This window comes from Drosophila serrata, unplaced genomic scaffold (assembly GCF_035046125.1).
Source record: "Drosophila serrata isolate PLE 108 unplaced genomic scaffold, ASM3504612v1 contig_382, whole genome shotgun sequence".
In the NCBI taxonomy this organism is placed as follows: domain Eukaryota; kingdom Metazoa; phylum Arthropoda; class Insecta; order Diptera; family Drosophilidae; genus Drosophila; species Drosophila serrata.
The window spans coordinates 1853118-1878946 of NW_028257280.1; the positions used below are offsets into that span (position 1 = coordinate 1853118).

At 43.5% G+C, this 25829-nt stretch overlaps 4 protein-coding genes across 8 annotated transcripts in view; all 4 read left to right on the forward strand.

Moving 5' to 3' along the window:
* The first annotated feature begins 252 nt into the window (after nucleotides 1-252).
* LOC110186574 (uncharacterized) lies at nucleotides 253-2493 on the forward strand. Its single transcript, XM_020955785.2, has 4 exons — nucleotides 253-589; nucleotides 830-998; nucleotides 1053-1881; nucleotides 1946-2493. Exons 1-4 carry the CDS (start codon nucleotides 365-367, stop codon nucleotides 2364-2366), a joined length of 1644 nt encoding a protein of 547 aa, XP_020811444.2. The 5' UTR covers nucleotides 253-364; the 3' UTR covers nucleotides 2367-2493.
* Nucleotides 2494-2738: 245 nt separating this feature from the next.
* On the forward strand, nucleotides 2739-5856 carry LOC110186409 (serine protease 42-like). Of its 2 annotated transcripts, none has more exons than XM_086840270.1 (4): nucleotides 2739-3035; nucleotides 4377-4542; nucleotides 4619-5276; nucleotides 5372-5856. In XM_086840270.1, exons 1-4 carry the CDS (start codon nucleotides 2838-2840, stop codon nucleotides 5793-5795), a joined length of 1446 nt encoding a protein of 481 aa, XP_086696396.1. In that variant the 5' UTR covers nucleotides 2739-2837; the 3' UTR covers nucleotides 5796-5856. The 2 variants fall into 2 exon arrangements, with proteins under 2 accessions (XP_086696396.1, XP_020811239.2); XM_020955580.2 differs by lacking the exon at nucleotides 2739-3035 and adding an exon at nucleotides 3697-4315.
* A 14-nt stretch (nucleotides 5857-5870) lies between these two features.
* LOC110186408 (chymotrypsin-like elastase family member 2A) lies at nucleotides 5871-9466 on the forward strand. Of its 2 annotated transcripts, none has more exons than XM_020955578.2 (4): nucleotides 5871-6485; nucleotides 6980-7145; nucleotides 8253-8910; nucleotides 8984-9466. In XM_020955578.2, exons 1-4 carry the CDS (start codon nucleotides 6267-6269, stop codon nucleotides 9405-9407), a joined length of 1467 nt encoding a protein of 488 aa, XP_020811237.2. In that variant the 5' UTR covers nucleotides 5871-6266; the 3' UTR covers nucleotides 9408-9466. The 2 variants fall into 2 exon arrangements, with proteins under 2 accessions (XP_020811237.2, XP_086696397.1); XM_086840271.1 differs by lacking the exon at nucleotides 5871-6485 and adding an exon at nucleotides 6725-6785 and having other exon boundaries at nucleotides 6853-7145.
* A 357-nt stretch (nucleotides 9467-9823) lies between these two features.
* The window catches only part of Dop1R1 (Dopamine 1-like receptor 1), a 32820-nt gene continuing 16814 nt past the window's right edge, over nucleotides 9824-25829 (forward strand). For 2 of the 3 annotated variants that reach the window (XM_020955940.2, XM_086840269.1), the window contains exons 1-3: nucleotides 9824-11068; nucleotides 21735-21840; nucleotides 22185-22364. In XM_020955940.2, coding sequence (XP_020811599.2) covers nucleotides 10727-11068; nucleotides 21735-21840; nucleotides 22185-22364 — 628 coding nt within the window. In that variant the 5' untranslated portion in view covers nucleotides 9824-10726. The remainder of the gene's footprint in view (nucleotides 11069-21734; nucleotides 21841-22184; nucleotides 22365-25829) is intronic. The other variant, XM_086840268.1, reaches the window with a different exon arrangement.

Genomic DNA, 25829 nt, shown 5'->3' on the forward strand with positions numbered 1-25829 from the left:
TCCATTTGTTTTCATAGTTTTTTAATTCCAAATAACTAAGAGCTGAGATGCGCAGCCAAAGCAGCCAAAGCAGTATTCACTCAACGCCCTGCCATTTTGCTTATTAGAATGCAAATGATTAAACAAGACAAAATCCCCATGAGATGTTTTCATAACTGAGTGCTGAAAACATGGAAATACTTTTATAGTCGCTCTCAAAACCCCCTATTAGAGATTAGTTCCGATTTCCACCCCTGAAAACCGACTTGGATCGGATTCTGGCTTGGATCATTCGCGACTCGACGTGCATTGAGCGAGGTTCTCAATCGCGATTGTAAAATACTATTAATATAGTTTTGAAAAGCGCACGAACCACTCAGTTGCAATGCGGCGGCCTCAGCTGTTGGTGGTGACTGCTCTACCCGTGTTCCTCACGTTTTTCCTGGTCTCTCCGACCCTGGGTCAGTTGCCTCCGAATGGCTGCTTCCCGGTGTTTCAGTACCAGGGCTATCGGGGTCAGTACATTGGTCTGGTCTCCCTGCGTCTCGATCCGCAGCTATTGAATCATGTTCTCCATCTGGAGTTCTCGCAGCAAGGATTTCATGACTTTGTAAGTTCGTTCTTTGTGGTTGGAAATCCTCCATCGGATCAGATAGTGAGCGAGCGAGCTTTAGTCTTATCAGCTTGCGGTTGTGATTTTTCCCGCAGTTAAAATAGTAAACAAAGGTTGGCGCAGACAAGTATCAGCAAAAGAGAGAAAGAAAGAGCTTTGAGCTCTCTAAGCATTAATTTTTAATCAATGTAATTGACAGCATCTCTCATGAATAATGAGAAACTATTCTTCTTTCAGTCCGCCAATGTAGGGAATATTGTTCTGGCGGATGGTGAGGATAGGACCGTGGCTAATGTGCAACAGAACCAGCCGGTGGTCTACCGCGTGGACTTTCCACTCTCGGATTCGCCGCCCAAGATCACCAGCATTCAAATTAATGGCGAAGAGATTTGCAGTGCTTCACAGTGTAAGTAGAAGCAATGTTCCTTGTCATTTTCTGATTGGAGTGCTTATCTTGCAGACTCCAAGCCAAGAACGGGCATTACCCTGGTTCACACGTTGACCTTGCCGACTTTAATTGGTAGCATTGGTCGTAATTGGGAAAACCCGATTAGGAACCCCATCAGAACCCCCACGAGGCAACCGTCTCTTATTACTAGTGCTGGTGACTGGGAAGAGAGCTTTCCGACAAGGACCCCGATCAGGACGCCTATCAGGACTCCAAATAGAAGCCCGAACAGAATCCCTAATGTGTCCAACGTATCCGAGACTTACTTTGAGCGAAACGATACCCTTTTGGGACCTTTTGAGGACCAACCGAATTTGGGCAGCCCGCCCAGGCCCAATCAGCCAGCGGCTCCAGTTCCAGCCAGAGAGTTCAATCGGGCAAGGCCGCAGAGCAGGCAGCCAGCGGAAAGTCCGCCCCAAGTCAATAATAGGGAGACCTTGGTCTCGCAGCAGGCACCATCCAACAGCGCGTCCATCCAGTGCGGCCGAGAGCGGGCCACCACCACGCCGCTAGTCTTCCAGGGAACGCGTCTGCAGCGGGGCCAGATTCCATGGCTGGTGGGCATGTTCGAGCGGCGGGAGAGCAACGGACCGATCTTCTTTTGCGGCGGCTCCCTCATCGGTGCCTCCACGGTCCTCACGGCGGCCCACTGCTTCCGGATACCGGGCTTCCGGGATTTGCCCGCCAGCCGCACGGCCGTCTCGCTTGGACGGAATAGCCTGGACCTGCTCTCGGCTGGCGAGTTCCGTAGCGTTTCCCAGCTGCTAATCCACGACAAGTACCAGTACGAGCAGTACACGGAGGCAGATCTCGCCCTGGTCAGACTGGAGACACCTGTGCCGTGAGTTTTTCCCTGAGCAAGTGGCTCAGCCAGATCATCCTAATAGCAGTCTAATCCTTTGCAGCCTCAACGACTATATTGTACCCATCTGCCTGTGGAGCACCGCAAACAGAATGGACTTGCCGCAGGGCGAGAAGACTTACGTGGCGGGATGGGGTCCGGACGAGTCTGGCACAGGGAACTCGGATGTTGCAAAGCTGGCCGACATGAATATTGTGTCCGAGGCCAATTGCCACCGGCAGCTGCCACCCGGTCCCCTGTTCCAGCCGAGCACGCTCTGCGCCCAGAAGGCGGGCACCGGACCCTGCAGCACCGACGGCGGCGGACCCCTGATGCTCCGCGAGGGTGGCGTTTTCATCCTGCGCGGCGTCATCGCCGGTGGAGCGCTCGACCAGGAGAGAAACACCTGCGACCTGTCCAGGCCCTCTGTCTTCACGGATGTGGCCAAGCACATAGATTGGGTACGTCGGAACATGTGGAACTGAGTCTGGAGCCTGGAGTGGGAATGGGATTGAAAAATCCCACCTCTGAGTTGTAGAATTGCGCCGTGGGTAATTTCAAGTTGTTTCATTAATCATTGATAGGGAATAAAGATGACAATCACTACATGCACTTGACTAAGTTTTATTTGTGTTATAATTTAATAATTTTCTTAATGATACATTTTTGAATATTCAAGAATTGCAATTCTAAAATGGGATTTTATTTAATTCGTTTTGAATTACAAGAGAGGGGAGAGCGATCTCAAGTAGGTTTGTAATCGAGTTACAGGCTTACTTGTGATCAGGTTCGGAGAGCCTAGCAGAGCTTTGCTTCGACGAGATTGAAAATTAATATTTATTAACTAAATCATTCATAGCTCGACCATCGCCGAGTGCAGTTTCTGTGTGGGGAATATTCGGGCTAGTGCATTGTTATTATTTACTGAACAAACATCAAATATCTATCCGCGCACCATGGGCTGCAATCTCTGCTTTCTGGTCACTCTCATTCTTGCCTTCGGTTATAGTTTCGGCCAAGAGCTGCCTCCTGTGGCCTGTCCTGATAACTTTGCCTATCTAAAACTCGGCGATCGGTATGTGGGACAGGTGTCCGTAGTCCTGAATGGATCCTATACAGAAAACAATGTGAAAGTCGAGCTCACCGTGCGGGGTGTGAGTGATCTGGTAAGATTTTTACCCATCTGGTTTGCAGCCTCGGATTTTAAATGAAATGTTTCAACTGAATCGTCTTGTTTCATAGAAAAACGTGGGAGAAATGCAGGTATCGGACAGCGGAGTCACCGTGAGAGATAAACTAATAAAAAATGAGAAAATCAATTTCCAAATGGACATGTCCTCCAAGGACGTGCTGCCGAAGGTGCAGAGGATCATTGTCAACGGAGAAACCATTTGCCAAGATGTCTCGTGTAAGTAATGCAATATCTATTGGGTTTTTTTTTTTTGAAAAGAAATAAGTATTTGTGAGGGATGAGTTATTTACTAAAATATTTAACCTTTGCAGATGAACCACCTTTCACATTGTTTACCAGAACAATGAACTTCTATACAAAAAGTCCGATTTTGGCCAAGGACAAGGGAGAGGACATCTTGGGCACAAATTAGCAAACAAAATAGTACGAGCCAGACGGAATATAAATAAGAAATAAATAGTAACTTTATCAACACTTAAGTGGGGAATTTGTGGCACCAACTAGGCTAAGGCCTAAAAATATATATTGTTTTTAATTTGTTTTTTTGCTTAAATCCCGGATGTGATAATTTTGAGACTTGTGGGTTCTCTGGGAGATCATTCAAAAAGTCATTCCTGATTCCTGGGAAACTGGAAAAGTATGTAAGCTCAATAAGGACTCTTTGCTGACACCTCATGGGAAGATCCAAGCCCTAAACCGGAAACTCTGAACTGGTTACTGCCCCTTTGAATAATTCCAGGTGGTTTCATTAATCATTGAGAGTAATAAAGAAGAGAATCACTTATTATATGCATAGGCAAGCTTAGTTTTATAGTGATTGTTTTGAATCAAAACTGAAGAGCCGAGTTACTAGTTCAGCTTAAATCAGGTTCAGAGAACGAACTCGACTAGATCGGCAATTAATTGACTTCAACCCCAGTAAGTCATTCATTGTTCGACTCTCGCCGGGTGCGGTTTTTCTGGAGAAAAACACACGCTTTTGCATCGCAATTTGTTGTTACTTTCCAATAAATATTCATGGGCTGTGCAAGCGCCATGTGCCACCATCTCTGCTTCCTGGTCGCTCTCGTTCTGTCATTCTGCTACGGTTTTGCCCAAGACCTGCCACCTGTGGCCTGCCCAGGTAACTTTAAATACCTGGAGAGCAACGATCGAATCGTGGGGCAGGTGTCCGTGGTCCTAGATGCCTCCAAAGCGAATCTCGTGCAGGTCGAGCTCTCCCAGCCGGATGTAACCGCCGAGGTAAGACATCCCCCGGTTCTCTCTTATAAGTCTCTGTTGATATATCTTCCTTTTCCTGTAGGGTGACCCGGGAGAAATTAAATTATTGGGCAGCGATGCCTCTGTGAGGCACAAGCTGCAGAACAATGAGAAAATCAACTTTCTGATCAAATTTCCCTTGCCGAACGTGGTGCCCAAGCTCACAAGGATTATCGTCAACTCGGAAACCATTTGCCAGGCTTTACCTTGTGAGAAGAAACCTGGGATCAAGCAAGATTACTAAGTTGAGAAACTCGGTTTAATAATGAATGCATTTATTTCTAGATGATCCACCTAGCCTACAAATCTTCTTGGCGCATACGGTGAGCACACTCATTCCGCTAGCCGCTCAACCCTTTCCAATGCCCCAGGCGATACCAACCTTTGATGGTCCTCGGCTGCTCCCGGCTGTTACTCCGCGCCCTCAGCTGCCGCCTCTCCAGATGCCGCCTCTCCAGATGCCGCCTCCCCAACTGCCGCCTCCTCAGCACCTGCCACAGCCAACACAGTCGGTGACACCAACCAACCCACCTCCGATCCGTCGGATAAATGACGCTCCCCAAACCCTCGGGCAGCTTAACACGGTCTGCGGAAGGGAAAAGCCCATTCAGACGGCTTTTATCCACTTTGGCGATGTGGTGCAGCGAGGTCAGTTCCCCTGGATGGTGGCTCTGCTGGAGCGCATCGGGAATGAGTATAGCTTCACCTGCGGCGGCACCCTGATCTCCGCCAGAACGGTGATCTCGGCGGCACATTGCTTCCGCTTTGGAAGCAAGAGTCTGTCAGCAGCACGCACCGTGGTCTCACTGGGTCGCAATAGCCTGGACATATTCTCGCCCGGTGACTTGCAGGGAGTGTCTCTGCTGGTGCTCCATGAACACTACGATGTCAATACGATCACTGACGCGGACTTGGCACTGCTGCAGCTGACTAACCAAGTTCAGTAAGTGTCTCCAAGCGTCTTGGGAAGTATCAAATTACGACTCGATCTCCATTGATTTCCTTACTAGCAGCTGAAAACATGCAATGCCTTTTCAGATTTACCGATTTCGTCAAACCCATCTGTTTGTGGAATGACAACTACCTGCTGGACCTGCCCTCTGGCCACAAATCGTACGTTGCAGGCTGGGGCGAGGACGAGCACGGAAACAAGAATACGCGGCTGGCCAAGATGACGAGCACGGACATCATCACGCAGACGGAGTGCCGGGGCAACCTCACCTTCGAGAATGTGCGATATGTCACCTCGAACACCATCTGCGCCAGCAACGCGAAGGCGTCGGGTCCTTGCAGCGGCGACTCCGGCGGAGGCCTAATGCTGGAGGAGCAGGACATCTGGATGCTGCGCGGAGTGGTCTCCTCTGGACAGAGGACGAGCAAGGGTTGCGACCTGACCAAGCCAGTCATATACACGGATGTGGCGAGGCACATTGACTGGCTGCTTAGGACCATGTGGTTCTGAGGGATCACTAGAATATTGTGCCAAAATAAATTGTGGAGATGGGATTGATATGGAAACTAGATTAAAATGCGTTTACTTAATAAGTATATTTTATAGTTGATGTTTATGATATTACAAGGACACTTCTTGGTGATAAGAAATTACTATACAAATAGTATATTCCATTGAGTACCTCAGTTCTGGATTCAAAATGAGTCGGAAGCCGACTAGACCTACCTCCCTCCCTCCCTCCGACTTAGTGAATGCTTGTAATCGAGTAACTAGCTCCGATCAGGTTGGGAGAGCCAGCCACGAGCTTTGTTTCGCCGCGAACAGCGACTATTCAGCCAAATCGGAAACTAATTGGCATTGGCTAATCATTCATCGCTCGACTCTCGGCGTGTGCGGTTTGTGGGAGCTCTCGTCACTCGACTGCATCGCATTTCTAATTTATATTTAAATATAGTTGTTTAATAGTTATTATTTAACACCATGTGCAACCGCGATCGCGTTCTCTGCTTCCTGATCCTCGCCCTTACTCTGCAGAGCTGCTCGGTCTTTGGCCAAAATCTGCCCCACATCGCCTGTCCGGACATTTTCCAGTACCTCGAGTACAGAGGCCAATACATTGGACACATCCAGGTGGTTCTGGACTCCTCCTCCGTGGAAAACGTCGTGAAAGTGGAGTTCTCCCAGCGAGGGAGGCCCCCGGTAAGGCATCACAGATCGAATCTTTGTTATGTCAGCGAGCGTTATCAAGCATTGACCTCACTCTCAGATTGGAAACGAGATTTCCCGTGTCGACCAGGGCTTGTGAATAGCTTTCCATGGGAATTGCATTGCTGATAATAGAAATCGTGGCTTGGGGGAAACCCCTTCTCCGCACTCGCAAATCGCAATATACTTCCTCAGTTCTCCGTTCTCAGTTCTCACTTCGCTGTGCTCAGTTCTCCCCGAGATTTCCCCAAAGTTGCGGGACCGGTTTGGAGCCCCAGCTCAGCTGCGACACTAGTATTGTTATTATTTCTCTGGCAGAGCTGCGGGTTTACCAGTTGAGCTATGTTTACGTATTTTATAGTGTCGCGGTATCTGCCCCATGACGTCGATCGGAATTATTAATCGCCTTTGACTTTGGCTTCGGCATCGAGTCATCCATCGCTTGACCTGCCCACTGACGAGAGTATCTGCATATTTGCTATTTCCAGACCTATTCGGGAGAGATCAACTTCTTGGAGAACGAGGAGTCCCTCAGGTATCGCCTGAGGAACGGTGAGCTCATCAACTTCCGGGTTGACTTTCCCACTCCGGGCGTGGTGCCCAAGCTGATAAAGGTCGATGTCAATGGAGAAACTCTATGTCAGGCTGATCAGTGTAAGTAAACTATAGAGTATATACTCAGGAAACTGTACAAAACTATGGCAAAAATATCCTACTCAGTTTTGTAAGCAAAGTATCGTATAACTCTAGGGATATTTTCACAGTTTAGTTAGCACTCTTCTGGTAAATAAACAGACAATTTTATACAAAGCATATAGTTTAACAATTAACAGAATCGATATTTACCGATTTGTTTATATGATAATTTATTAGTTGAATCCAGATACCAAAATGTTGAAAAAGAACAAGGCTATAGCTGTTCCTATATACCAAAGAAAACATAATTGTAATTCCCTTGCCGGGTATTTTCAATTTAGTCAGATCCTTGTAACAATGTGAAGGAGTCATTTCCGACCCTATAAAGCATATATATTCATGATCAGCATTAACAGCCGAGTCGAACTAGCTATGTCCGGACAAAATTGATTTTTTTCAAAATTTGAAAATTTTATAAGGGGTTACATCATTGAAATTGTCAAAAATCGATAAAAATTCTAATTTTTGTAAATTTCGAATATGCAGATTCTAGTATGCAGATTTATTAAACTGCTAAAAACTAACATAAGAGTGATTTCCGAATTAAAATTAATGCTCATTTGGCTTAGTTATGAGATTTTTGTTTGATTTGTTGGTCATTTTTTCATATAAAAATATAGATAAATATTCGTTCAAAGAAAGGCATTATTAATAATTAATTAATGCCCCAAGCCTAGAACAATGTGAAGGAGTCATTTCCGACCCTATAAAGCATATATATTCATGATCAGCATTAACAGCCGAGTCGATCTAGCTATGTCCGGACAAAATGTATTTTCTTTTTTCAAAAATTTTGAATATTTGATAATTCGTTAAAATTGTCAACAACTGATAAAAATCCTCTTTTCTTTTAATATAAAATTTAGTATGCAGATTTATTAAACTACTAAATACTAACATAAAAGAGGTTTCCGAATTAAAATAAATGAATTTTTGGCTTACTTATGCATTTTTTAAATCTTTAATTTGACCCTATAATTTAATTGCCAGTTGCAAGGGTGTATAAACTTCGGCCTAGAACATATCTCTTAAGTTATTATTTATTAATAATTTATTCCTTTGCAGACTTTCCACCCAGCGTTAAGTTATTTTTGTCCCGCACCTTGCGAACGACAGTTCCGCTATCGGCTCAGCCCCAGAGGATTCCATTCACTCCGAGACCCCCGATTATGCGTGATCCTGAGTCAGCACCGCGCCCGCAACCACTGCCCCAAAGACCCCAGCAGGTCCAGAGTCCTCTACAAAACCCACCGCAGCCACGCCCCCAGCCACTGCCACAGCCAACACAGTCGGTGACACCAACCAACCCACCTCCGATCCGTCGGATAAATGACGCTCCCCAAACCCTCGGGCAGCTTAACACGGTCTGCGGTCGGGAAAAGCCCATCCAAACGGCCTTTATCCACTTTGGCGAAGTGGTGCAGCGGGGTCAGTTCCCCTGGATGGTGGCCCTGTTAGAGCGCATCGGGAATGAGTATAGCTTCACCTGCGGCGGCACCCTAATCTCCGCCAGAACGGTGATCTCGGCGGCACATTGCTTCCGCTTTGGAAGCAAGAGTCTGTCAGCAGCACGCACCGTGGTCTCACTGGGTCGCAATAGCCTGGACATATTCTCGCCCGGTGACTTGCAGGGAGTGTCTCAGCTGGTGCTGCACCATCAATACGATGTCAATACCTTTACGGACGCGGACTTGGCGCTGCTGCAGCTGACTAACCAAGTTCAGTAAGTTTGTAGTATTTCTCCTTTAAGGATACCCAATTAGCATCCGCTAAAAAACTACTACATTTCTTTTTAGATTTTCCGATTTTGTCAAGCCCATCTGTCTGTGGAACGAAAACTACCTGCTGGACCTGCCCTCCGGCCACAAATCGTACGTTGCAGGCTGGGGCGAGGACGAGCACGGAAACAAGAATACGCGGCTGGCCAAGATGACAAGCACGGACATCATCACGCAGACGGAGTGCCGGGGCAACCTCACCTTCGAGAATGTGCGATATGTCACCTCGAACACCATCTGCGCCAGCAACGCGAAGGCGTCGGGTCCTTGCAGCGGCGACTCCGGCGGAGGTCTGATGCTGGAGGAGCAGGACATATGGATGCTGCGCGGAGTGGTTTCCTCTGGACAGAGGACGAGCAAGGGTTGTGACCTGACCAAGCCCGTGATCTACACGGACGTGGCAAAGCACATCGACTGGCTGCTTAGGACCATGTGGTTTTGATGGTTTACCTGATAGATAAATAGAAAACTGTGCCAAAATAAACGATAGCGTATACCAAATTTTTATTAATTTAGTTAAAAGTTTAATATAAGTTTTGGATATAAACAAATTTAGTTCAGTTTTTCCTTTTTAAACAACTACCCCGAATACTTTTTTTTCCATCAAAGATGAACTCAGTTGGTACTGATCTAGAATATATATATGTATGTGCAATATAAGTTGAGTTGATCGAAATGATTTTACCCTTCTATGTCCAGGGTATCACAGCTGAAATACTCAATCCGACTGCAGCTTTCAGCAGCAATTTGTCAAAGCAATTGCATTTAATTTACATATAGTTGAGGCAGTCGTCTGTTTCTCAGCAGCTATTAATGCACTAGAAAAAAAATATATATTTTCAAGCATCCATATTATGTGCAAAGGTTAATTTTTATACCCATTCAGGGTATTTTAATTTTATTTAATTGAAGAATAAAGAAAATCTAATATTCCAATCTTATATTTTTAACATTTGAGATAAATTTCGATATACTGCTCTCCATATTTGACAAAAAATCAAGATTTGTTCTCAATGTTGAAGACCTAGCGTTTAAAGTCGCACAGAAAACGCCCGCTAGCCGCTGCAGAAACGCGTTAATGGAACAACAGGTGCTTGCCGCTCATTCCGGCTCTCTGGCGCTCTCCAAGATGCGCCGCGCATGTATTCCGCCTGCTATACTCCACATCCTGTTGAATAGATGCTCGGCTCCGGCTATGGCCACGGGTACGGGTCCGGGTCCGGATACGGCTTGCTCCACGAATGGTTTGCGGACCGACGGCACTCGTGCGTGTCGGGACAGTCGACGTTCAGCCTTCAGTTCGCACGGTTCGGCAAGCGGCGGCAGCAACTGGGCAACTCTTAGAGCCAGAAAGCATCAGTTAGTCACGGGCTTGGAGTCCACCCGCTGTTAACCCAGTCCGAGAGTGTCCGGTGTGCCGATCGAGAGTTCTCGCCAAGAACGAACGAGCGTGCGTCCATGAGTGAGTGCGTGAGTGTGTGAATACGAAAAACCAGGAAGATTCCAAAGTCCAAAGAAACCAGTGACTTGGCCAGTTTGATGGCTGGACATGACTTTGGCTCGGGAGGAAGCGAGTCGTCCTCGAGTCCCAGGGAGACACTCCCCCAGTCTATTAGCGGAATGCTAATTCTCCGTCGCTGAGAATCGCATACAACGCACAGGCAGCACAGTCCAACGGGCAACTAGACCCATCCTAGCACCCAGCACCTCCTTTCGACCAGGAATCCCCAACCCAACCTTACCTACCCATCCCTCTTCCTAATGACGAACGCAATGAGGGCGATAGCTGCCCTTGCCCTGACCGCCGCCAGTGCGGGAGTGGTGTCGGTGGTGGCCAGTCCACTCCTCGGCGGCAGCAATTCCTCCAGCTCGAACATATCCAGCAGCAGTAGCAGCAGTAGCTTAGGGATCGGCAGCGGAAACGGGTCAGGAGACGGAAGCCACCGCAATGGTGGCAACAGTAGCAGCCTCTTCTCCGTTCCCTCCAACTCCTCGCTGCTGGACGCCGATCACCTGCCGCTGCAGCTGACCACCGCCAAAGTGGACAACCTGGACATTGAAATCGACATCCAACTGCTGACGAATGGCTATGATGGCACAACGGTGAGTGGATGAGGACCTGGCGGGTCGATTGTATTTATGTGGCTGCCATCGAGGCAGCCACATTCATTGGGCTTTGGCTTTGGCTTTATGTCCGATGCGCAGCTCGTAAAATACTTTGCACTGGAGGAAAATGTGTAAAAATGAATATGGAATATATAAATGAATAAAATGCATATAAATAGTTAATTGAGGTATTGCATATAGGTATTACTTTTTGCCTATTTTATTCTGAACAAAAATGGAAGAAAGAAATATCACTATTTTGATATCTCTTAAAAGTATAATGCTTATTCAGCACAGATTTAATTGGTTTATCTGCCGAGTTTCTGTATACTTATGTATTCTCAGACCTTTTTCTAAGGCTACCTATTTCACTTTAATCATAGGTATTACTTTCTTTAAAGTAACTTAACTTGGTATAATAAAATAAATTATAATTCATACCTTCAGTCACCTATTACTGTCAGTTTCGTTTGCATTTCATACTACAGGATATTTTTTCATGTCTCTCACTGCCAATACGATTCAGGACATCGTTTTTTTCTGTGTGACTTCAGGTAGACATTTCGCTGGCACTATAATTTACAATGTCTCTGCCTCCGATCGGGTAATAACGATGGCTTGGCCCGGCCTTTATGAACATGCCATTTTTATTACGTGCTGGCATATTTCCCGAACATTGTCGTGCTGGCTCCGCTGGTTTATGGGGCGTATACGCAATCCAGCGTCAGATTGTGCCTAATGAATTGTCAAGACAAAGCCGGGCAAAGACAAAAGGCAAAGGGCTGAGCCAGCTGCCTGCCATCATGATCTATTAAAGTCAGAGCGATGGCTCTAAAACATTCCCGGAGCTGGGTTGGGACACGAGGTGATTAACACACACAATTATCACGCAACACACTCGCATTTATATTATTCAATACAAAGTTTAAATTATAACAAAAGGCTGGCTGTCAGTTCGTTCGGGAAAGTTTCCTACGCTGGCTGGCTTTCCTTTTAATTTATTTCCAGCTGGTAAATGAAAATGAATGTGAGCCTCATTAGCAGGCAGCCAGCCACATGGAGAAAGTTTCATAGAACTCTCACGCGCCACGCACCTTCATCGATGCATAATCCAGTTTTCAAAAGCGTCCTGCCAGGCAACTCCAGCGTCAAGGATGTATACCAAAAAACCAAAAGTTTATCCCTTTTTTCACATCCTCATTTTTGTTGTTGTATTTTTTTGGGAAGAGAACGAGCAATTTACGTGCTTGGTGTGGCGGCAGCAAAGGATATGAGGATACTCGTGCATCGTGCTCGTCTGTGTGGTGGGGATGAGATATAGATCTAAATACTTGTTGTGCGGGTGAGTGTGTGTGTGTGTGAGTATGTGTGTGTGTGAGTATGTGTGTGTGTTTGAACGACAAAGTTGTGCTCATCTGTTCGCACGTTTAACTTTCAATCGAATGTAAATAATGAGTATCACGTAAGTTGGCAAAAGAGAAGGATGAAGAGTAGGGGCAACCGACATTTATCGCAGGATCACGTTGTCAACATGTTTATGCTCCGCACATTTTCCGCATAAATAGATTTTCAACTAATTTATAAACAGTTGAGCGACGGCATTTACTCTGATTTATCCCATCCCCCCAGCTCACTCTAACGTAATTGGGTCAATTCGAAAAACCTTCCTAATCTATCAAACTTGTCTAATTGCCAGTTGAACATGAGGCAGGAATTAAAATGGGTCTAAAGGTTATATAAAATTATATATATAATATATAATATACTGTATATATTGCTATTATATCACACATACAAGTGGTTACAAATCACAATAATTTATATACATTTCTTTTGATATAGAAACCAAAAAGAATCTTTTTAAAAGTCTTAAACTAATACCAATTTAAATTTCAATACATAAATAAGAGTTTCTTAGCGTTTTGTATTACTATTTTTCTTAAGAAGGGACTGTTTATGCTATGCAGGTATATCTAGGGAAATATCCTATATAATAAATCCATGCAAACATTGCGATTATGGAAAATATATAGAATGCTGGAAGAATATTGGATAAATTTTTAAATTAGCGTCATATCAGCATACCTTGACTGACGTTTTGCTAATAGTTTAGACTCTGTAAAATAAAAGTAAATTTCGTTTAGAATTCTTAAACTAAAAGGGGATATCTACAACAAATCGTATTTCCTAAAGGAACCTTTGTTATTGTTGACACATAATTTATAAGCGTTTCCTAATAAACATATACATTGACTTAATATTGGCTTAAGACTTATGTAGATCTGATCCAAGTCTATTTTCTCCTAAAGCCACTTAGTTGATGCAGACAACTTGAGACGGGGGCTCAATTGATGTGAGCGAACCGCAAGTTGACACTGACACTTGTCCTCGGTCTTGTGTGTGTGTGTGTGTGTGTGTGTGTGTGTGTGTGGCAGCAGCAAATTATTTTTCGGGGGATGGGGATGTGGAAGAATGACACCCCCATTCTTTCTCCCGCCGTCCCCTAAATTTGCATAATGCATCACGCATACGCCGGGTTGTGCAATCTAATTGAATTATTAATCTGCACTCGACAAATCTTGCACGGAAAATGTGCATGCATAAAAAAAAGTTCGGGGGGTTTATGTTCGTACTTAGTTTTTTTTTTGCGGCTAGAGTGAGAGAGAGATCCATTGTGTTTTCACGTTCTTGGATGGAATTCCGCATTTTCTATTGCCCCGTAAGCCGTGGCATGGAAAAACTTTGCCATTGTTCGCAGACTTTGCATAGCAATAATAATAAAATATTAATAGCATTATTTGTTATTGCTGCGGATTGCGGACTATGGGAATGCGCTTTCCATTCAGCAAATCGCTTCTATTGTTGTTCCGTCGCACACACACACGCACACGCCCTTGGCCAGATATCCCTTTGGAATTTGCGCAAATTTCCGCCAGCAATTTGTCCAAATCAGTGGACAGCGAAGGGCGTAACAGGGCGCGGCCCGATAGCTATCGATAGCGACCAATTGAAATCGCGCCTATCTGGCCAAATGTAATGGTTTGCGGTGGCGGTGGCGATGACCGAGGGGGAGGAAGGGGCATTAAGCCAAACAATTCATTTGAGTGAAATCAAAGCCATTTCTCAGTCTCTGCCCCACGGTGGGAACACTGATATGTTCATATATGCAACAGTTCAGTGGCTAACTTTGTTTCACAAGTATTTGTACACGAAGAAATCAAGTTCTTGGGATGCATATATCCCTAAATAATACAAAACAAGTAAACAATTTTGTGGAAAAGTTTGTTTTAAAAGTATTTGACCACAGAGAAACAAGTTGTAACTAAATGATATTAAAAATGTCTTGGATAAAAAACAAATATAAGTTAATTTTAGTCTGTAAAATAATTATTTCAGAAAGGTCTGCTGATTGTATTTATTATTATCATTAGAAAAGTAGAAAATGTTTTCTAGGCATTAAGGGGACTTAATTAAAAAAAGGTTACTTGCATCAGCTAGACAGATGCGAAATTTAAATATTTAAATTTTTTTGTAGTCTATATTTTTAGTTATCAACTTATTTATGAATGCAATAAAATAGTCTTCCTTTTTATTTAAAAAATCGAATGTGATAGTCCCTTAAGTTTTTCTTTAAAAAGAATTCTTTTTCAGTGCATTTTCAAGTACCAACTGAAACAACTTTGTTTCGCAAGAATTACAACTTGTATATTTGTCACCTAAAAGATTTAATTAAAATACTTTTGGACAGGTTTACCTATATAGCGAAGAAATGCAATAAATAAGTAATTTCCCTCATAAAATGTTTTAGAATATTTTTTGATAACTTAGGAGCTTCCTTGCTCTACAATTTTCAATTAGCAAATAACACAAAAAGTGGCAGCACACACACGCGGTATAAATGTCAGCAATTTCGCCTAATTAAATGTGTGTGACAGCTGGCTGCCATAATCACGGGTCTGGCCGCAGTACAAATGAGCTGGATTCGGGTCGTGAACAAGGACTCTATATGTATGTGTATAGAAACCGCAAACCCAGGAGGGACAGGACAGAGACATGCATCCCAACATTCCACATAAATCTTTGGCCACAGCAGCCACAATGTGTTTGTCTAGGTGTTGGCCATTTAATTGCAAAAAAAAATAAAAAATAGAATGGGGGAAGCAGAGGTAGAAAAGGTAGCAAGGCAAATGAAAATGGCTGAGTTTTTCTGATTTTTATGCTATGTACATTTGGTTTTTACTCCATTTTACCCCTTCATTTTACGGCCAGGTGAATGGGGCTAAGGATTCTCGATGGGCAGTCAAAGGGTTTCGGATTCGGATGTGGCTTTGGCTGCGGATTCGTCAAAAGGCCCGCCCGCTGCTGATTGACCATAAACCCTGTTTTTATGCCGTAGGGTTGGGTGCTGGTCTTTGGTCCTTTTGGTCCTTTTTGCTGCCATTTTTTATGGCTGTAGCCCGTGCTGAGCCCTTGGCATATCAGTGACTCTGCGGCAATGACACAAAAGTGCACAGCGATTACTCGTGACAAGTCAATTTAATGGGGCCACAACCATATACATACCTACTAGTAGTAGTAGTAGGTCCTGTCCCCTTCCGTCCCGTTGTGTCCTGGCCTGTCCTGTCCTGGGGTCATGTCAATCATCCGCGTCGAGTGTGCAACTTTGCCAGCTATTGCCAAAACACAATCAAGATAATCGACTGACTACATTTTTATTGCTCCGCTATCTGAGTTTTCCTCAGCTAGCACTGGGAAAAACTAGGGGAAAAAGGGAACTTTTTAAAGCAAATATATTATAGTTATTATAAATTAAATGATAATATTTATTTTTGATAATGAAAGTTTTCTTCCAACACTAAACTAAAGATAAGCTCCAATTTAATGGAGACATTTAGATCTGCGACTGAATTCCTTTGCAATCCAGGACACCATTTCAATCTTTTGTTGCCAAGAAGTTGAGGATTTTCTAGCTTGTAACTGAATATATGTTTAACCTCCTTAGGAGGATGGTGGAATATAGAACCCTGATGCTATTGAAACCACTGTGCCTTGCCTGGCAACTTGACACGGCTAAGAAAAATCCATGAGATATGGTTCTGCCACCCTTATTCCCATTCTCGCTGCCATTTTTTCCAGGTTTTTTTCAATTGAAACAAGTGCAGCAGTTGCATTGATGTATCTGTATTTACACACTCTTGTGCCATATGTGTGTCTGACTGGCAGAGTGTTTGTGTGACGACGACACTTGTGCGAGTTAACGGCATGTACATATGTGTTGAGCACACACAACCCAGTGACATCGTTCACTTGGCAAGTTTTCCACGGAAAATCTCAAAGAGGTAAAAATAAAAGGGAATGGGAAAAACGGAAAACGTATAAAATCGATGCTAGAGCCACCATGGAGATTAACCAGGAGTGAATGATGGAGACTGCATTTACAATCAGCTTAAAAGGCTCCTCAGTCCTCCCACTGCTCCTCCTGTGAGGATGTCATCTCCTGTTGCAGCTAATTATCCCAACGTTGACAGTCCGAGCCGGAGGCAAATCAACATGGCAGTCTGTTGCCAAAACAAACAATCGCCGGATCGGGTTCCCCTGTCGAAAATTGGCAGGCAATGGAGCAGCAAGGATAAGGCAAACAGCAGCCGTCACATTTGACATTCCTGGCCAAGAAGACACACACACACAGAGGCACTTCGGAGAATTGGAGACAAATACGGAGAAGGCTTTGCTAATTAGCATACCAAATAGGGAATACGGAGGGAATTGCAGGATTAAGCCAAATACAATTTGCACCTAAAATATCATTAGTTTATTTGGTATATTTCGGAAGCCAAAGTTTGATGCTGAATTTATATATTTATAGTGTCCATTAGGAGCCAGTTTCTGACTAAAATTAAAACACCCTACCAGGAATTAAATATATAAATATATAAAATATATTACACTCACATATTGATATTTTTCCCTGCGCTTTAAGGCCAAATGTCTACATGTAATTAATGGCTTAACGATCTTTAATAAAGTAGCGATGCGAGAAAGCAATCAACTAAGAGAATTTCCCCAGGATGTGGCACATGACCCAAATAAAATGAATTTTTAATTGCAATTTGCCGCAGCAAGTGGCCAAGGACAGGACTAGCCATAGTCCATTCCCTGCCTCCATCTCCGGGCTATTTTAATTATTTATCCGTCGACAAATTCGACAGGAGTGACTGAGCTTGTCTGCCTTGAAGGCGGTGTCTCTGGCAAGTCCGAAAAATGCCAGTCTCTCGCCGCAAGTGTGAAAACTCCGCTCGAGGGGGAGGGCACAAAACTTGCTATGTTTCATCCATCAGGCAGGGAATCTAATTAGTTCATTCATATTTGAGGTCGCTGCTCATCTTGCCGGAGCCGCTCAACTGAAGGAGCCAAAATCCCTACTTAATGCCACACACTTTTCCGCGCCATCAGGCGCTCATTTGCATTTAATGCCAGAACATTACATACGAGGACGAATACGAGTCCTCATTGTGACAGGCAGACATATGTGTTAGTTGGCGCATAAATACATAAATTCATATGGGCATTTCCAGAGAAAATATATTATTTGGAAATTATTTGTTGGAAAGTTTATAAAATCAGAAAACTCTGGCTTGTGAGAATAATATCATAATAACATTTTAAGTATATATTTTTATTACCTTTATAAGAGAATAACTTCTTTATTAATATTCCCCCGTCTTTCCTTATTATCCTCTGGAAAATCACATATGTGAAAAGAGCCTCTCCACCCTTTTCGTTGTGCAGCTGAAAATTCTTGACTTTCGGCTTCGTTTAATTAAGCCGAAATTTCAACAATGCGCACAGACACATACGAGCTCAGCAGTCAGTTGCCTTGTTGACAGCTGTCTGCAGGACCCGTTCCAGGGCTCCTTGGGATGCCTGGAGTCCTGCATCATTCTGAAGGCCAAGAAGGAGAAGGCGATATGGGAACCTGCAATTGTTGGCGGGGCATTGACAGCTCGACAATGGTGGCCCAGAGATGGCAGATAGCCGGCGTAGACTTTTCGAAATTGTCATTGCAGTTAGCATCTGCTCAAGTGTTCTATTGCCACATCACTCGTCACCTTGGGAGCTGTCGTTCGCTCCCTCTTGCAATTTCCTTTATTTTTCCACACTTTCCCTTTGCCAGTCCCCCCCCCCCTCTCCCATTTCCGCCACCGTTGCCTAACGAGGCACGAGCAAAAACTTTAAGTTTCCGAGAAAGTTTCACAAAAAGCAAACAATAAATATTTGCTCAGCGCATAAATCAGCAGACTAGGCTCTGCTATTATCGTTCCTGGATTTATATATGCATATATATCTTGCACAAGCCCGCCCCAAGCCAGTTGCTTGTTGGTTGTGGAAATTTAAATGTATGCTAAGCAGTGAGTTTAGTTGGTTTTCTGGGTTCAATGCGCCTCGAAACTCGAGCGTGGCAAAGTTCAAAGTGCAAGGAAATTGAAAATTTATTAGAGCACTGAGCGAAAAAGTCAGTGGTAAATAAAAAGGGGACCATATTTAACAATCAAATTTAAATATTACTTCCATTGGAAGAGCCCTGCAATAAAATAAATATTTGCCTTTAAACGTTTTCTTATAATCTAAGACAGTTCTAATATTAAGAAGTAATATTTATTTGATAAACAAATTACCTTATCAGCTAAAATAATTATCATTTCTTGAATTTTCTTTTTATATTATTATTTTCCATTTATAAATGGCAAATTTCTTTAAATTCCGGGAGAAGAGAATCGCATTAGTTCTGCTCTTTGATGTGAAAGGAAAGCGGAATGATAGAAATTATGTTTTGCCTCAACCAGTTTCCCCGCAGTACCATTGTTTATATGTATTTTCGGTCTAGTAATTGTACAGAGCATTTAATTAACAACTGTGCTGTTGCGCCCACTCGATGTAATCCTGTAGCAAGCAGGTCCTGTTTTTGCCAGAGGCGGAAGTGCTCGGAATGACACTGTAAAGTAAAGTGTGCGAGTTCGCCTATTATTCAGGCTTGTCGCTCCTCCACTTGTAAATCACACTACTTCCGCCCACGCAGACAGGGACAGGGACATAGAGACAGAGACAGAGAGGTAGACCGAAAGGAGGCCAGACAAAGGACAGACAGGACATTCGGACAGGTGGGCAGGCATTGCGCCTTTTGTTGCCATTCAGCCAACAGGTTTTGTGCCTTATTATTGCAGGACCTTCTCCAATTGTTGTTGTCTCTGTGTGTTAGGCTATGTGTGTGTGTGTGTGTTGACGTTTAATCAACGCATTGTCCCATTTAACTCTGCAAACAAAACCAAAGGCTCTTCTCTTCGCCTTGTTCCTTCGTCCTTCCTGGCCACGGTGCCAGGCTTCCTTTGTCACTGGCCAGCAGCATTTGTTGTCCAGTTTTATTGCCAATTAAATGCAGTAGCTGGCTGTCTCTCCATGTTTTCCTCCATTTCCTTTGCCCAGGGTTTAAATTTCTTTTAGCACACACTTGGCAGATGCTTTGTTTATGCTTTCTCTTTGCGCGCTGTTCCGTAAAAGAACACCTAAATTCTCGCTTATGGCTACCAGGATGGGGACTGCAGTCCAAAGGATCTCCGTTAAGGCTTAAGTGGGCAGTCTGGAAAATATGGAACGAAAGTGGAAAGTGTGTGGTGCTTTTCTTCAACGTATGTGGCAAAGTTTCTTTTAGTAAGAGTTCTCAGGTTTCGGAGCAAACAATTTATGTTCTTAGGAAGTAAATTATGTTTAAAAAAATAATGCTAATAATATTTTTATAAAAGCATTCATTATGATTACAATTGCGGGAAAAAATCAAAACAACTTTAATGAAATCTGGCTCCTTCATTTTAAAATCAATTAAAAGAAAATGTGGCATGAAATTGAGAGCAAATTATATGCAATAACGAATTAAAGCTAGCAGCTGTTGGTTGTTCATTTAATTTTATTTAATTTTTAATGCGTAAAGTTGGTGTTCGGTCGGGTGAAGGGTCACCTACTTGCGGGGCTTTGGGAAATTGAGAATTCATTATGACATCGCTGACTCACTGCCACTCTCCACATCGAGTTCACCATCGACTTCCACTTCCTCTGCCACATCCTGGCTGTTAACTGCTTTTTAATGACACTGCGCCAAAAGAGGCGACATGGACATAAACATTAACATCGCAGAATAATGTCAGTGAAGCAGAATCTGTGCAGCTGCCGCCGGGGATTTTTAATGAAAATTCACTTGACACGAGGAAAAGGCATTTCGATGTAATTTTTATAATCTTAAGTGTCTTTTACTGTCCATCGTAATGCGGAGAAGCCTCAATTAATTTTGTTTACTGCCCCGTTTACGGTCCATTTCGAATCCACTCGGCGGAGTCAACCCCATCCGCTGGCCGAGCCAATCAATCGAGTTTCATGTTTATGAATCGCACTTCAGTGCTCTTCAGTATTGCTGCAAGCTAGTTGCCGGCGATCCAGTTAAATATTTACGCAATTTAGTTAATGGTCAGCGTGCCGATGTTTGCCATATCCTTAACATAAATAAGTTATCTGGCTTATTCCAGGTATTAGGCATACGCCCCGTGGTGCCCTCAGCTCAAAAGTATGCTACACTTACAGCCACAGTTACGGCGATTAAGGGGAAGTTGTTTCCATTTCAGACAATTAATAACTTTAAAGTTAATAAGCTGCTTATATACAGCCAAACAAAAATTTAATTAAACAAAGTTTGTGGAAAAGTGGCACAAGCGAGGGTGTAGAGATATATGTTCATATATGCAGCCTCGGCAGTTTCATTTTTGAATTAATTAATTGCATTCGTCAGCGGTTTCGGGTCTGCTTTTTATTGTTGAAAGGATGCCATATGAATATTGCGGCCTGCTGCAGGCACAGACGTTTTTTTCCCCTTCTTTATTAATTAATAAATTCACTTGCACAGCTCACGGTCGTGGTCTGGTCTGGTGGTGGTGTGTGGTTCTTCGTGTGTGGTTAAATCGGGCAAATAGTTGGGTTTGTATTAAAGCAAGGAAACCGCTGTCTGCCAAAGAAACCGCAAGACAAATGCCTACTCAAAGATGCCACAAACAGAGATAGAGAGATTGAGACCTTTTCTAAGGGATGGTGGTAGGCGCCTAAGCCAAACAAATTAATTTCATTACGAACCCTGACAATTTTCTTGAAAATTTTGTCAATTTTAATTATGAATAATGCCACAGAACAGCCCTGCCAAGTGGATTTTGGCCACAGATGCCTCAAATGATTGATAGTTTTTTCAGTTTGTGAGGGCGTGTGTGTGGCCAGGACATGCGTGGCAGGAGCCAAAAGTCGGAACGAAATAATAAATAGAGTTTGGTTGGAACATCCAAGGATGCCAGCGAGATGAAAGCTAATTAAATTTGTAAAATGTTTTTCCAAAAATTTGATTAGTTTTAGATCAAAGGAAAGAGGGGTTACCACAAAAGCTTTCGTTGATACCTTATCGGATGATTGAATAAATACGTGGGAAATTAATTGGACATATATATAATTTACTTAATTTATTCCAAAGTTATAATAAAGAATACCCAATCTAGTGACACTGACATTAATATATATTTCTGTGAAATCTCCATTTATTCCGGCATCTTCTAAGAATTCCTATCTTTTGTCCTTGCAGCTGACATCGTTTTACAATGAGAGCAGCTGGACAAACGCCTCTGAAATGGATACAATAGTTGGTGAGGAACCGGAGCCGCTGTCACTTGTGTCAATTGTAGTTGTTGGTAAAGTAAATGTCGTTGAATGTACGCCAGAGCAGCGGGCACCAGTGTCCACCTCATCCTCACTGCATCAACTGCATCCACTGCATCCTCTGCATCATGTACCATGTACAGAGTCACAACAACACACGCGGCAATTATCCGTAAAACTGCATGTTGCATGTGACAAACACCACTTTCCGCCCACACACGCACACTCACCGGCACACCCCACGCCACCAAGCCACCACCCATCGCACACTTGCTGTTCGTTGTATCCTGCCCACATAAGTATGCTTTACCACATGATACCCCATGACCCGTCGAGGACCGCGTTTGGAGTGACATTTGACTTGGACTCGCCACAGGCATCTTCCTCTCGGTGCTGATATTCCTCTCGGTGGCCGGTAACATCCTCGTCTGCCTGGCCATCTACACGGAACGGAGTCTGCGACGCATCGGCAACCTCTTCCTGGCCTCCCTGGCCATAGCGGATCTCTTTGTGGCCTCGCTGGTGATGACCTTTGCCGGAGTCAACGATTTGCTAGGTGAGAAATATACATTTTAGATGGTTTATTAAACATAAGAAATCGAAAAAACATACATTAAGTATCATATATATAATATCCAAAAATATATATAATATCCAAAAAGTGACAGAGTTATTTCCACATGATATTGATTTTATTTTTGGTTCTGTGAAGCTGAGACTTCTTATTTCTTATACGTATTCCTATGGGAAACTCTGTGCCTGGGTAATGGGAAATTGCAATTGAAATTGGCGTTTGCCAGCGCTGAAATTTATGTAAAATGCTGCAGGCTGTGTGAGCCATAAGGACGAAGGGTCCTCCGCGCCACTCAGCGACAGCGGCGGAGCCCACTCAAGCCCATTCGACATGCCTGGCAGCGCTTAAAGCCGGATTTTATGTGGCTTTGTCAATGCTTTTTAAAGTGTCAGCTGCACAAGGAGGCGACGCACGAGTTCCCCAAGAGCTTCTGGTTTCAGCCTTTCGAGTTTTTCGAGTTTTCCCGACTTTTCCGAGTGTTCCCGTCTTCCCTTCATGATGGCGTCCATTGTGATTGCACAGGATTTCCCCCAACGCTACGCTATACAAGTATCGAGGGATGGGTTTGAAGTTTCTCAGCATATTTATAATTTTGCAATAATATATTTTATGCTGACCTCAAGGGCTACATAATATTAGAAGCTCTAGAGTTTATAATACCTCGGAAATAGTTATTATTGATGAGTTTCCCTTACCAATACTTTAACTTTAAACTGAGAAACTGAAACTTTCCTGGCATCCCTCGTGTCACCCACATGGTTGGACAAATGGTTATAGTCAGGCCAAACAGGAATTTCATTTTATTCCGGCTCTGCGAGTGCCAGTGACGGCGGCGGCTAACATGCAGATCCCGAGTGCAACCACACATTCTGATTATTTTCCATTAGCCATTCCTCGAGTTATCCTTGACGATGGCGGAGCAGGAAACGGAGGAGACTTCAGCTGCAAGGACTCGACTCTCCTAGCTTGCATTCTATTAATTCCACCAACGGAGATGGGAGGAAACTCGGGCTAAGTAAATAAGAGGCAAATTAGGCGAAAGGCGGCAAAACTTTGCCCTTATGGTGAACCGAGGGGCCGAGAGTAATTGGGGGTTCGCTCGTTCAGAGCCAGCAACAACAAGGACGTGTTCCGGTTGAGGAAACATGCAGCTGCCATCAATGTGTGTAAGGACTCTCGCACGCAGGCTGCAAGAAAAAAAGTGGAAAATCATAAACAACAAACAAAAGAAAAAAACGGCGAGCCTTGTCTGATATGAGAGTCGGAAAATGTGAGCGGAATCCAAAGCGATGCGGTGAGAGATGAGATGCGGTGAAATGGGAGAGATGGTGGTAAAGACAGCAGAGGAGATATAAGATGATGAGACGAAACATGTGTGTCAACCAGGACGAACAGGGGCGTACATGAAAAGGATTTTTTATGGGGATAAAGAGTCCTTTAGAAATAACAAATCATTTATAGAGACTTTTCTTTTTAAACCAGTTTTCAGTTTTTTTTAACCGATCTTACTAATAATAGCTGCTTAAAATATATGAAAACTCATCTCAAATCCTTTAAAAAAAAGGACCAACCTACTTCCCTGACTCCACAAACTCTCTCCGCCCGCGAGAATGTGTGAAAATAATAAACGACTTTGGCACTCGAATCTGAGAAGAGCGACGAGCGACGACGGTGCTGCCGCCGCGTAAGCAAAAGTGTGAAAAAATAAATAAAAATGCTCAGCTGCTCAAGACAAACAGATGCCAGCTCCTGAGGGCCTTCCAGCCAACACCCACGCCAAGGCTAACACCCACATACACACACACACACACATACACACACATACGGAGGTAAATTATTTTCGCCAAGGCAACATTTAGCACGCTCGAAGACAGGCAAATCAGCAAATAAACATCGTACGCAATTGGACAAATTCAAACATCAACAGGAGAGCGAGGACCAGGACGAGGATGAGTGGCGAGAACCGACAGATGCTGCCAGCAGCCGGAGGAATCACGAAAACATATAGATATAAAGCATACTTCTTTTTGGCCAGCAGCAATGTACATACACATATATGTATGTATGTTCGGTGTGTATTGAAAGCGGCATGAATTATTTGCTGACTTGAATAACACCCCACGGGCCCACACTCACAGCAGTCACACTCACTCATTCACCTCCCGAAAATTGCTTTTTTCGGGGCCATGAGCACATTTTGGCCAAAAATGCTGAGGATTCCGGCTCAGCCCCGCTTCGAATCTCCAATGGATTTCGTGTGGAGTGCAAATTCGGTATTTCCGCAACCATTTGCAAATCTAATGCATTGCCCAGAACAAAGCTCTTGAAAGTATTTGACAAGCGAGGAGTTATGGGAAGACCATCGACATTGGCAGGCGAAATACAAATTGAGTGACGTGCTGCCAGAATGCATGAAATTTTTGTGGAATTTCCAAAGAAATGCTGAAACATTTCAAGTGGCGTTAGGATAAATGCAATGAATATGAATTCTTGTATTAGTTTAAATAAATATTTAGTTTAAAGACAAAGATATGAAATTAATTTTGAGAAAACCCAACCCTAAATCCAAATTTAAACAACAAAATATACTGCAATCATAAATCTATCCTCATACTTTAAGAACCGTTACAAGACCATTAATGCTGACTGGCTGTTATTACATTTGATGTCCTAATGACCCAACCTTCTGATGTCCTGCGATATCCTGCTGTCGGCCTTTAGCTGGGTTCAGATCGTATCCAATCGGATTTGCTTTGACCAGTTGCGTTGGCATTTCCTGCGCCATTTAAGTGCCGTATCCCGTATCCTGGCACACGCTTGATTAACTGGCCTGAAAGCCGCAACAAGCATGATATGCATATTCTTATCCTGGCCCCAAATCATCGGTCGAATGCCAGCCACGAATAAATAAATAAATAAGCTTTTTATGTGGCAAATCAGTGATTGAAAATGCCACATACTTGTACAAGGATACATGCATGTGTGTGTGTATCCTCCTGTCCTGGAATTCAAAGGACATCCGCTTCTGGTCACGCACGGGACATCAATCGACTTGCAACGCACTTATGTATGAAATTTTTACCAAGCAGCCCAGAAAAATAAATTATTTGTTTTCACTTTCAGCCAGAGAATGAAATTTAAATGGCTGCCCACATAGTGGCAAGAGTGCTGAAAGGCAGAGCGCCCAGGAAACGGAAATGAATTTATGAAATCATTTAAACTCAATTTACGTCGTGAATAAATAAAACAAGAATATGCTTGCCGTGACACTCGTTGTCGTTTCCCTTGCTTTCAGTGTTGTCCTTAAAAAAGTTAGCTTTTCTAGCTAGATTAATTATAAATAAATATATAAATAAAACCTAAAAAGATATAACTAAATATTGTATATATCAAAACTTAAATTAAATAGTGTAGTTTAATAATGTTTTTTAGGTTCTACTAACTAAC